The 13,260-nt window shown below is 41.2% G+C and overlaps 2 protein-coding genes across 2 annotated transcripts in view; one reads left to right on the top strand and one right to left on the bottom strand.

Annotated features, from left to right (window-relative positions):
- The window catches only part of LOC110527386 (putative cationic amino acid transporter), a 25,524-nt gene extending 24,922 nt beyond the window's left edge, over positions 1–602 (top strand). The window contains exon 13 of the mRNA XM_036952088.2: positions 1–602. This exon is cut by the window's left edge and continues 364 nt beyond it. The gene's annotated coding sequence lies outside the window, so the exon portion shown is untranslated.
- A 3,711-nt stretch (positions 603–4,313) lies between these two features.
- LOC110528768 (claudin-11) lies at positions 4,314–12,867 on the bottom strand. The gene is made up of 3 exons (XM_090207947.1): positions 12,177–12,867; positions 11,116–11,280; positions 4,314–9,397 (listed from the first exon to the last, which is right to left on the bottom strand). Exons 1-3 carry the CDS (start codon positions 12,400–12,402, stop codon positions 9,132–9,134), a joined length of 657 nt encoding a protein of 218 aa, XP_090064073.1. The 5' UTR covers positions 12,403–12,867; the 3' UTR covers positions 4,314–9,131.
- Between the last annotated feature and the right edge of the window lie 393 nt (positions 12,868–13,260).

Below are 13,260 nucleotides of genomic sequence, written 5' to 3'. Positions count from 1 at the left end.
CACCTGAATGTACTGCCTTCTGCCGGCTGCCTGCCTGCCTGCCGGGTGTGTGTGTGTGTTGTGTGTGTGTGTGTGTGTGTGTGTGTGTGTGTGTGTGTGTGTGTGTGTGTGTGTGTGTGTGTGTGTGTGTGTGTGTGTGAATGTTTGTGTGGGTCCCTTGTTACTTATTTAAAAACATAATTTTTTCATTGAGTTACAAAGGAAGGATGATCCTATGGAGGAAAGCTGTAGACTACCAATCAGAAACAGTGGGCGGGGTCTTGGGGTTGATTTGGTGATGGGCATACAGTGAAGGTATTTTCCTCTCACTATAGACAGTCCAGAGTGATGACAGACTGGGAGCGACGAGTCAGCATTTCCTGGTTCACCACACTCACAGGAAGTTGTCAGAGCGCTGATCCGAGGTCATTTCCTGTCACTGGTGCAGGTGTCTCTGCTGCTTCTCTCATCTCACAGAGACTAGCTACACACACACACACACACACAGACACACTTAGACACACACCCGCCTCTCCAGTCTCTATCTGGGAAGGAGGGGGGCTGATGGGTTTTTATGTGTCACATTGTAATTGGACTTTGCTTGCAATAGTGCCTTCATCTGTGTGTGCATGCGTGTGTGTGTTTTTATTTTGGCTGTGTGTGTGCATGTGTGCGTGTGTGTGTACGCTTTTACACCTTGTATCTATGTCCCCTTCAGGGTCTGACCAGTGGAGTGTGTTTGTGACTTATTTTGCTCCATCCTACTCTCTATGAACCCCCCCCCCCATCCCACCCCCCACAAGCCCCTGTTGCTGCGTTACTAGAGCTCAGAATGGAAAGGTTCTAAATGACAGATTTGTTCTAAACAGAGTTATGGACGCCACCCTGCTCTGCTCTGCCTACAGGTGTGCTAAATCTCCAAATGAACTATATTACTATATTAGAAAGAAGACGAGATGAGAATTGCTCTCACATCAGACAAATATCTCTGAGTGTTTAGTCACATAGAACCCTCTAATTCTATGGTCTCCACCCCCTTGGGGAAGCCTTACTCAAATGCACTAAACTAAAGATGCCACGCGACCCCTCCTACTCTCCACAACCCCTAACCGCTAACCTCTATCCCTAACCACACTACCCAGGGTTCTCTCTGCTCTTCAGGGGTGGGCTCGCTTGTGTTGTCCAGTGAAACACACACACACACACACACAAACACACACACACACACACACACACACACACACACACACACACACACACACACACACACACACACACACACACAGTTCAGCTGAACCCAAAACCAGAAGGGCTTCAGTAGGTACTCTGTGCTCCTTAGTTGTACTGTAAATATTATGTCTCTGTGTGTGTGAGCGTGTGCACGCGCGTATGTGTGTGTGTGCGAGCGTGTGTGTGTGTGTGTGTGTTCCATGCCTGTGGCTATGTAATGTGGCTGGCTGGTGAATGTGATAGCATGCTAATGTGTATAGCATGGATGTAGATGTTGTATTTGCATGTGGTGACCGACGGCTAAGAGACATTATAGAACTAACAACACCCACTCCAAGCTGACCCCTGACCCCTGATAAGGGAAACTATAGGGTGAAGGGGACTGGTCAATCTGGAACTGGGGTATGATATGTAGCAAATTTAGTAGGTGGTGGTTCTTTGGTTTCATCTCCACCCCTCACCACCACTAACTCCACCCCCTGTGTTTACAAAGCAAGCCAAAGTCCACAACATTTGTTAACTTTGTAGAGAACTAGCTCGAGAACTATTCACTAGCTAGAGTAAATACACACAGTTACATTCACTAGCTAGAGTAAATACACACAGTTACATTCACTAACTAGAGTAAATACACACAGTTACATTCACTAGCTAGAGTAAATACACACAGTTACATTCACTAGCTAGAGTAAATACACACAGTTACATTCACTAGCTAGAGTAAATACACACAGTTACATTCACTAGCTAGAGTAAATACATTCAGTTACATTCACTAGCTAGAGTAAATACACACAGTTACATTCACTAGCTAGAGTAAATACACACAGTTACATTCACTAGCTAGAGTAAATACACTCAGTTACATTCACTAGCTAGAGTAAATACACACAGTTACATTCACTAGCTAGAGTAAATACACACAGTTACATTCACTAGCTAGAGTAAATACACACAGTTACATTCACTAGGTAGAGTAAATACACACAGTTACATTCACTAGCTAGAGTAAATACACACAGTTACATTCACTAGCTAGAGTAAATACACACAGTTACATTCACTAGCTAGAGTAAATACATACAGTTACATTCACTAGCTAGAGTAAATACATACAGTTACATTCACTAGCTAGAGTAAATACACACAGTTACATTCACTAGCTAGAGTAAATACACACAGTTACATTCACTAGCTAGAGTAAATACACACAGTTACATTCACTAGCTAGAGTAAATACACACAGTTACATTCACTAGCTAGAGTAAATACACACAGTTACATTCACTAGCTAGAGTAAATACACACAGTTACATTCACTAGCTAGAGTAAATACACACAGTTACATTCACTAGCTAGAGTAAATACACACAGTTACATTCACTAGCTAGAGTAAATACATACAGTTACATTCACTAGCTAGAGTAAATACATTCAGTTACATTCACTAGCTAGAGTAAATACACACAGTTACATTCACTAGCTAGAGTAAATACATACAGTTACATCCAACAGCATTGACACAAAAACATGAGGAAAAACGATCAAACAAAAATAGGAGTATTTTTCTACTGCTGGGTCACGCCCACAACTATCCCTAACCACACTACCCAGGTCCTCCAATGGTGGGCCTCCACAGTAAGTGGGTGAGGTTTATCCACTTTCACTTCTTGTATTTCACCCAATCAGAGCTCAGCTTGGGAGGAAACGGTAAAAGCTTATATTTTTAACTACTTCTATATCTAGTCGGTTAAGGTTATTTTCTTTTAACGATCTTATAACATTTATTACAGTCTAAATTAGCCAAATTAGAAGGTTATAAAAACATTAAAAAACAATAAACACTATTTTATTACAACACTAAAGAAAAAGTTGCCACTGTTGCTTTTAAAGTCTGAGGTGCTGTTTGTTTGTTCATTTTGTCTCGGGAGAAGGTGTGCCATGTCTCTGTCCACTTCCTGGTATTCAATCATAATGCATTCCGGTTTGAACCGCACAGAACGTCAACAATCTTCCTAACAGCTTCCTAAAGCCCATTTAGGGACGGGTGATTTAAATTAACACCAGCTATCCACATTGGTTAAATTGCTGGTTTACTCAATCGGTCAATGAAATGCACTGCGATTGAATTCCTGCCTCTATCTCTCTCCTGCTGTGGCTGGCTGTCTTTGTGGGATGTTGAGACTGGCTTCTGTTTGCTGACTAGATATTTGTTTTTCTTCTGCATATTTTTGCTATCTGAGTTGTAAAATGTTCTGATGTATTTGGGGTTTTCTGTTATTGTTTTTGACTTCATCTGAAATGACACCCTATCAGGACTCTGGCCAAAAGTAGTGCACTGTAAAGGGAATAGGGTGCCATTTTGAATGCAGTGTGTGTTTCTGCTCCTGAGTGCACTTGTTTAATCTGAGTTGTCGATATCGCCTCCATGCAACAATTAAACATTATTTATTGCAAATATGATCCGGACTGGCTCTGTTTTTGTCATGAACACACACACACACACACACACACACACACACACACACACACACACACACACACACACACACACACATACACACACACTGCTACATAGAGGAGGATATGATAGGACAGTGTGTATCAGTGTATTGCAGGGAACAGAGCCTTCTGTGCTGAGCTAACCAGGACAAGGTCAGAGTCACACCACTGATAACACACTTTATAACAATGCCCTAGGTGAACACACACACACACACACAAATACACACGTCTGTGTCCTGGTTAAAGAACAGACAGTTCACAAGGCCAGATGTGCTTCCGGGAACACAGACTAGGATTACTGATTACATCAGTACATCAGTGCTACACTTCCTGTGTTTTTGGATCAGATTGAACCAGAGGACCAGTGATAATACCTCTGATGTCAGTGTTTATTTTGCTACAGTTAGGGAAACATGGCTGGAGACGGAGAGAGAGTAGATGATTCCTGTGTGTGTGTGTGTGTGTGTGTGTGTGTGTGTGTGTGTGTGTGTGTGTGTGTGTGTGTGTGTGTGTGTGTGTGTGTGTGTGTGTGTTGGGGCAGTTAGCTAGTCATTTAACTTGACATGAAAAACATTGGGACTTTGTCATTATTATTATTAGTATTAACCAAATGACATTTTTATTTATTACAGAAAATCGAACAAAAACACTGGGATAGCACAACATAGCACAATACATTAACCAAGATAAACACAAACGTGTCTGTGTTTAAACAAAGATGTATTGCTAGAACTACAGAGAGGGAGTGTTACTCTGGTGTATAGACCACATATGAACAAACACATCTGAAATGACACCCCAGTGTGCTGCGTTACTACTGGCCAGAGACACATACAATGTCGTGTTTACCCCCATCTGTCCTTTGTAGTGCACTATATAGGGTAGGGTGTCATTAGAGATGCAGAGGTCTAGACGTGAAAAAGGGAGGGACCATGTTGCCAGAGATATGAAACCTGGAGACATAGAAACAGTACACATCCTCTGCTACAGATGTGGATCAAACAGGAAATGAATCATGTTATCTTAACAATTTTAGTTGTAGTTCTCTTTGTCAAAACATAATTTGTTCATTACGGCCACTCAAGCCCTCTAGGGGCTCGAGCACTAAAGGTCTGCGCTATAGCGCGTTAGAAATGTAAAGGTAATATTCCTGCGTTAGCAGAGACTGCATTCACGGTCAACGCTGCATACAGTATAAATGGATTAGCTGACAACGTCACGAAAAACGATGTGCGCGCTTCCATGGGGAAGAAGTCAGCGTGTTGTTGTGATTCCGGATGGCCAGATTGTTAGGCCAACCCTATCACTAACCGTTCCATCAGGCTGAAGAAACTGACTTGGCAGTGTTTGAGAGAATGGCTATATTGCAATTTCATCGGTTTGTCATCGTATAATGAAACTATATAATAATACATTTCCTTACCACAGTACTGTTGGAACACAGGTAGGTACCCACATAATGATCAATGTATAATCAACAACAAGAAACATTCAATACATGGTATTTATCAAAACACTAAAAATCAAGACAGTCTTTATTAAAAAAGGTACACTATATTTTCTATAAAATGCACTGACAGGTGCACAGTACTTTCCATCCACAGTTATCCTTCACAGTAGAACAAAGAACCCTAATCCTAACCCTAGCCTTCATTGTAGAACAAATAACCCTAACCTTAGCCTTCATTGTAGAACAAGGAACCCTAACCTTGGCCTTCATTGTAGAACAAAGAACCCTAATCCTAATCATAGCCTTCATTGTAAAACAAAGAACCCTAATCCTAACCCTAGCCTTCATTGTAAAACAAAGAACCCTAATCCTAACCCTAGCCTTCATTGTAGAACAAAGAACCCTAACCTTAGCCTTCATTGTAGAACAAAGAACCCTAACCCTAGCCTTCATTGTAGAACAAAGAACCCTAACCCTAGCCTTCATTGTAGAACAAAGAACCCTAACCTTAGCCTTCATTGTAGAACAAAGAACCCTAACCTTCATTGTAAAACAAAGAACCCTACCCCTAGCCTTCATTGTAGAAAACAAAGAACCCTAACCTTCATTTTAAAACAAAGAACCCTAACCCTAGCCTTCATTGTAAAACAAAGAACCCTAACCCTAGCCTTCATTGTAAAACAAAGAACCCTAACCCTAGCCTTCATTGTAAAACAAAGAACCCTAACCCTAACCCTAGCCTTCATTGTAAAACAAAGAACCCTAACCCTAACCTTAGCCTTCATTGTAAAACTAAAAACCTTAATCCTAACCCTAACCCTAGCCCTCATTGTAAAACAAAGAACCGTAAACCTAACCCTAGCCTTCATTGTAAAACAAAGAACCCTAACCCTAGTCTTCATTGTAAAATAAAGAACCCTAACCCTAGCCTTCATTTAAAAATAATGAACCCTAACCTTAGCCTTCATTGTAAAATAAAGAACCCTAACCGTAAACCTAACCCTAGCCTTCATTGTAAAACAAAGAACCCTGACCCTAACCCTAGCCTTCATTGTAAAATAAAGAACCCTAACCTTAGCCTTCATTGTAAAATAAAGAACCCTAACCCTAACCCTAGCCTTCATTGTAAAACAAAGAACCCTAACCCTAACATTAGCCTTCATTGTGAAATAAAGAACCCTAACCTTAGCCTTCATTGTAAAATAAAGTACCCTAACCCTAGCCTTCACTGTAAAATAAAGAACCCTAACCCTAACCCTAGCCTTCATTGTAAAACAAAGAACCCTAACCTTAGCCTTCATTGTAGAACAAGGAACCCTAACCTTGGCCTTCATTGTAGAACAAAGAACCCTAATCCTAATCATAGCCTTCATTGTAAAACAAAGAACCCTAATCCTAACCCTAGCCTTCATTGTAAAACAAAGAACCCTAATCCTAACCCTAGCCTTCATTGTAGAACAAAGAACCCTAACCTTAGCCTTCATTGTAGAACAAAGAACCCTAACCCTAGCCTTCATTGTAGAACAAAGAACCCTAACCCTAGCCTTCATTGTAGAACAAAGAACCCTAACCTTAGCCTTCATTGTAGAACAAAGAACCCTAACCTTCATTGTAAAACAAAGAACCCTACCCCTAGCCTTCATTGTAGAAAACAAAGAACCCTAACCTTCATTTTAAAACAAAGAACCCTAACCCTAGCCTTCATTGTAAAACAAAGAACCCTAACCCTAGCCTTCATTGTAAAACAAAGAACCCTAACCCTAGCCTTCATTGTAAAACAAAGAACCCTAACCCTAACCCTAGCCTTCATTGTAAAACAAAGAACCCTAACCCTAACCTTAGCCTTCATTGTAAAACTAAAAACCTTAATCCTAACCCTAACCCTAGCCCTCATTGTAAAACAAAGAACCGTAAACCTAACCCTAGCCTTCATTGTAAAACAAAGAACCCTAACCCTAGTCTTCATTGTAAAATAAAGAACCCTAACCCTAGCCTTCATTTAAAAATAATGAACCCTAACCTTAGCCTTCATTGTAAAATAAAGAACCCTAACCGTAAACCTAACCCTAGCCTTCATTGTAAAACAAAGAACCCTGACCCTAACCCTAGCCTTCATTGTAAAATAAAGAACCCTAACCTTAGCCTTCATTGTAAAATAAAGAACCCTAACCCTAACCCTAGCCTTCATTGTAAAACAAAGAACCCTAACCCTAACATTAGCCTTCATTGTGAAATAAAGAACCCTAACCTTAGCCTTCATTGTAAAATAAAGTACCCTAACCCTAACCCTAGCCTTCACTGTAAAATAAAGAACCCTAACCCTAACCCTAGCCTTCATTGTAAAACAAAGAACCCTAACCGTAACCCTAACCCTAGCCTTCATTGTAAAATAAAGAACCCTAACCCTAACCCTAGCCTTCATTGTAAAACAAAGAACCCTAACCGTAACCCTAACCCTAGCCTTCATTGTAAAATAAAGAACCCTAACCCTAACCCTAGCCTTCATTGTAAAATAAAGAACCCTAACCGTAAACCTAACCCTAGCCTTCATTGTAAAACAAAGAACCCTAACCCTAGTCTTCATTGTAAAATAAAGAACCCTAACCTTAGCCTTCATTGTAAAATAAAGAACCCTAACCGTAAACCTAACCCTAGCCTTCATTGTAAAACAAAGAACCCTAACTCTAACATTAGCCTTCATTGTGAAATAAAGAACCCTAACCTTAGCCTTCATTGTAAAATAAAGTACCCTAACCCTAGCCTTCATTGTAAAATAAAGAACCCTGACCCTAACCCTAGCCTTCATTGTAAAACAAAGAACCCTAACCCTAACATTAGCCTTCATTGTGAAATAAAGAACCCTAACCTTAGCCTTCATTGTAAAATAAAGTACCCTAACCCTAACCCTAGCCTTCATTGTAAAATAAAGAACCCTAACCCTAGCCTTCATTGTAAAACAAAGAACCCTAACCCTAACATTAGCCTTCATTGTGAAATAAAGAACCCTAACCTTAGCCTTCATTGTAAAATAAAGTACCCTAACCCTAACCCTAGCCTTCACTGTAAAATAAAGAACCCTAACCCTAACCCTAGCCTTCATTGTAAAACAAAGAACCCTAACCCTAGTCTTCATTGTAAAATAAAGAACCCTAACCTTAGCCTTCATTGTAAAATAAAGAACCCTAACCGTAAACCTAACCCTAGCCTTCATTGTAAAACAAAGAACCCTAACCCTAACATTAGCCTTCATTGTGAAATAAAGAACCCTAACCTTAGCCTTCATTGTAAAATAAAGAACCATAACCCTAACCCTAGCCTTCACTGTAAAACAAAGAACCCTAACCCTAACATTAGCCTTCATTGTGAAATAAAGAACCCTAACCTTAGCCTTCATTGTAAAATAAAGAACCCTAACCCTAACCCTAGCCTTCATTGTAAAACAAAGAACCCTAACCCTAACATTAGCCTTCATTGTGAAATAAAGAACCCTAACCTTAGCCTTCATTGTAAAATAAAGAACCCTAACCCTAACCCTAGCCTTCATTGTAAAATAAAGAACCCTAATCCTAACCCTAGCCTTCATTGTAAAATAAAGAACCCTAACCTTAGCCTTCATTGTAAAATAAAGAACCCTAATCCTAACCCTAGCCTTCATTGTAGAACAAAGAACCCTAACCCTAGCCTTCATTGTAAAATAAAGAACCCTAACCCTAGCCTTCATTGTAGAACAAATAACCCTAACCCTAACCCTAGCCTTCATTGTAAAACAAAGAACCCTAACCCTAGCCTTCATTGTATAACAAAGAGATGAAAATTAGTCCTTCATCAGAGCAGGGTTGTCCCGATCAGGACCCCTTGGTTTCTCTTCAGGCACCAGGTTAGACGTCGCTCTGCATTACACAACACTGGTGTGTGTCTGTGTGTGTGTGTGTGTGTGTGTGTGTGCACGTATGTACTTCATGTGTGTCTAAACATGGGCACTCTTGGCATGGTTAGTGGAGGGTGGAACAGGGTTGCCAGGCCCCTGTCCTTTGGAGTAGTAGAACCTGTCGTTGTCATGGTGATTGTAGTGTTGGGACGGTTCAGTGGAACAGCAGGTGATCATGGCCCCTCCCAGGAGACAGAAGGCCGTGCCCACCCAGCCAGCGTACAGGCTGAACCCAAACGACATGAGTCCCTGGTCCTGGTGGGCTCCGATAGGAAACCATACTGTGGACACCCCCCCACAGAGAGCTATACAGGAAGGAGAGAGAAATATTTAGATTAACGCCCACATTTAATACAAAAAGAAGGTTCTACTTTTTTTTGTCCTTTTTAACTCTGCTTGGTTGGTTAGGGGCTTGTGAAGTCAGATTTTCACGGTAATTTCACGGAAGTCAGAATTTCACGGCGCATGTGACATATACAATTCGATTTTGATTTGATTATAAACACGCACGTATACTGAACACAAATACAAACGCAACATGCAACCATTTTACTCAGTTACAGTTCACATAAGGAAATCAGTCAATTTAAATAAATAAATTAGACCTTAATCTATGGATTTCACATGACTGGGCAGGGGCGCAGCCTTGGGAGCCAGGGGGCAGCCAATCAAAATGAGTTTTTCCACACAAAAGGGCTTTATTACAAACGTAAATACTCCTCCGTTTCATCAGCTGTCCGGGAGGCTGGTCTCAGACGATCCCACGGGTGAAGAAGACGGATGTGGAGGCCGGTTGGATGTACTGACAAATTTTATAAAGCAACGTTGGAGGCGGCTTATATGGTAGAGACATGAACATTCAATTCTCTGGCAACAGTGGTGGACATTCCTGCAGTCAGCGGTGCCAATTGCACGCTCCCTCACAACTTGAGACATCTGTGGCATTGTTATGTATGACAAAACGGCACATTTTAGAGTGGCCTTTTATTGTCTCCAGCACAAGGTGCAGCTCTATAATGAGCATGCTGTTTAATCAGCTTCTTGACACGCCACACCTGTCAGCTGGACGGATTATCTTGGCAAATGAGAAATGCTCACTAACAGGGATGTAAACAGATTTGTGTACGAAATATTAGAGAACTAAGCTTTTTGTACGTTTGAGCATTGCAGGGCTCATAAATTTCAGCTCATGAAACATGGGACCAACACTTTACATGTTGTGTTTATATTTTTGTACAGTATACAGTATAATTTTTAGGTAAATATAGTACTTATAGTAGTGTATACGACATCGGTTCTATCCCCTCTTTTCCACCTTCCTCTCCCTCATCCTCCCCGCCTTTCCCCCCCTGCTCTTTAACTAGTTGTGTGATGGGAGGTGATATTAGCAGCTTTAGCACTGTGACAGGAATGCTAACGCAAAGCTAACTGACATCCTCTCACACACACACACACACACACACACACACACACACACACACACACACACACACACACACACACGATGGACATCATGTGGAACAGGGTGTTGGAAAACTGGACAGTGAAAAGCAGATCAAACACATTTTATATTGTGTCAAACAACAAATGGGAAAATATTTTCCAGCAGGAGGGAACAGGGTGTGGACGAGGTGGGAGGGGAGGAATGGTGGTCTGGGGGATGGGTTGAACTGTAGGGAATTGTGTATGTGCATGTGTGGGTGTGTGTCTGGGGAGAGATGGATGGCTGGGAGGGGTTAAAGGGAGGGCTGGGAGGGGTGAGAGGGAGGGAGGATGGGGGGGTTAAGGGGTTAAGGGTTAAGGGTCAAGGTTAGACCAGGGGCAGGGGCTGGAACTGGGGTTGACATAAGTATGACCATATGTTGTAATGTGTGTGCAAACATCTGTCTCTGTGCTCAAGTGTATGTCTGTCTGTACGTGTGTGTGTGTTTGTGTGTGCGTGTTTGTGTGTCTGTCTGTCTGTCTGTCTGTCTGTGTGTGCCCGTGTGTGTGTGTGTTTGTGTGTGTGTGTGTCCAGACTTACCCACTAGCAGTATGAGAACTCCCCCAAGTAGGGATCGTTTGTTCTTGGCTGACTGAGGCTCATCACCCAGAGAGATGCAGGGCGTGGCTGTTAGGACCATCCCCACTGCAGGCAGCCCCAGGAGGGATCCAGTTATCATCAATGCCCTCGACGTCTGGATGTATGCTGTACACAGACACACAGAGACAGAGAGATAAATGGTATGGCCTGAAATGTGCCATAGTAATCTTGGTTGATTCCAATAGGAAAGATATCCAGGCCTTGAGTTTGAGACTAGCTGTTGTAGACTATCGGTTTAGGCTCGGGACAAACAACACCCTTTAGCTGTGAAACATTCCCGATATATCATAACCTCTTGGTCAGAGTCCACAGCCACAGAGACGCAGAGACGTCTGCACAGCCCTGTTATTTCTTATTTATTAACCTCAATATAGTAGTATCATCTATCTATAGTAGAGTAGAGTATAGTGGTGTATAGTAGAGTGTAGTATAATATACTATACGATAGCGGAGTATATTAGAGTATAGTATAGTGGAGTATAGTATAGTGGAGTATAGTAATATTTAGTAGAGTATAGTATAATAGAGTATGGTATATTGAGCTATATTAGGGCATAGTATAATGTAGTATAGTATAGTGTACTTTTGTAGAGTGTGGCATTTTATAGCATAGTATAGTGGAGTATAGTATAGTGGCGTATAGTAGAGCATAGTATATTGTAGTACAACATAGTATAATATAGTATAATATATTTGAGTATATTTGAGTATAGTAGAATGTAGTATAGTATTATATAGTAATGTTCTATTACCTTTAATATAGTATTATTATGTATTACTGTATAGTATATTACAGTAGAGTATAGTATTATACAGTAGAGTAATGTGCTATTACCTTTAATATAGTATTATTATGTATTACTGTATAGTATATTACAGTAGAGTATAGTATTATACAGTAGAGTAATGTTCTATTACCTTTAATATAGTATTATTATGTATTACTGTACAGTATATTACAGTAGAGTATAGTATTATACAGTAGAGTAATGTTCTGTTACCCGGTAGGTCCAATATCTGTGTCAGTGATATACAGTGATAGAGGGCGGTTGAAATGACACATTCAGCCCACAGGCCCTTGGCTCCTAACTCGTCCATCTTCTTGCAGGTGTTCATGCCGTATTTACATGTCACTACCCAGTCGTTGGTGGCCGTGGCGATAAGGATCCCGACCCAGCCGATACAACTCATCACAAAACCGCTGAGCTGGAGACAGCTGTTCGCCATGGCAATGAGAGGTAGGGTAGTCCTAGGATAGAATAGTCTCCGAAAACTGTTTAGAAAATCGTAAAATGGTCCAGGCAGTCAGAGTGACTCAAGACGGTGAATTGGACAGTCCACAGCCCAAATAGTCCAAAAACAACTGATGATACTTTAAAGATAGTTTGAAGCTTGTGTGAAAGTAGCCTCGCTTGCCAGGCTCACAACGCCTGTGGGACTATTGTGAAAGGAATTGTTATGATTTCAAAATAGTCCTGTGTTGTACAAACCCTGGTGAAAACTGTAAAACAGAAGAAAATGATAGCCAAATACTGTGTGAAGTTAGTGTTAGTTTTCGATGAGAAAATTCCTCAAGAAGTAATCCCAGAACTGTGTGTTGTCTCTCCTGGGTCTGTTGTGTAGTCCTGTCAGTTTGGAGAGGCTCCACTTCTAAAGAAAAGCTTCAGCACTTTCCATTAGTTTTATAGTAGAGAAAGGTCTGAAAAAAACTACCTGGAAACTTCTAACCAATCGGAGGGATGGAGAGAAATATAAAAAATATAAAACATCTCTCTCTCTCTCTCTCTCTCTCTCTCTCTCTCTCTCTCTCTCAAAATTATTTGTAAAGTGTTACTGCCCTCTCCTGGCTATTGAAAATCCGGTCAGTTCCAGATGTGTCCACCAGGGGGTGACCTAGTGCTGGTACTTCAGGCATGAGGAGGGGACAACTTATCGGTCCCCATGTTCAGCTACCTTTATAAGCTCCTGCTCAGGAGTCTGAAGGGACTTCATCAGAATTACTCATTAATTTAATGGAGTAGTCATCCCCCCGGGGAGTTAGGGAGACAGACACAGGAAGAGGGAGAAGAAGGAGAGAGAGGGGCA

Source organism: Oncorhynchus mykiss, chromosome 18, assembly GCF_057628025.1.
Source record: "Oncorhynchus mykiss isolate SJ-2025 chromosome 18, ASM5762802v1, whole genome shotgun sequence".
Classification (NCBI taxonomy): domain Eukaryota; kingdom Metazoa; phylum Chordata; class Actinopteri; order Salmoniformes; family Salmonidae; genus Oncorhynchus; species Oncorhynchus mykiss.
The sequence above is the reverse complement of the archived record's forward strand: the minus strand, read 5'-3'. Positions and strand labels throughout refer to the sequence as shown.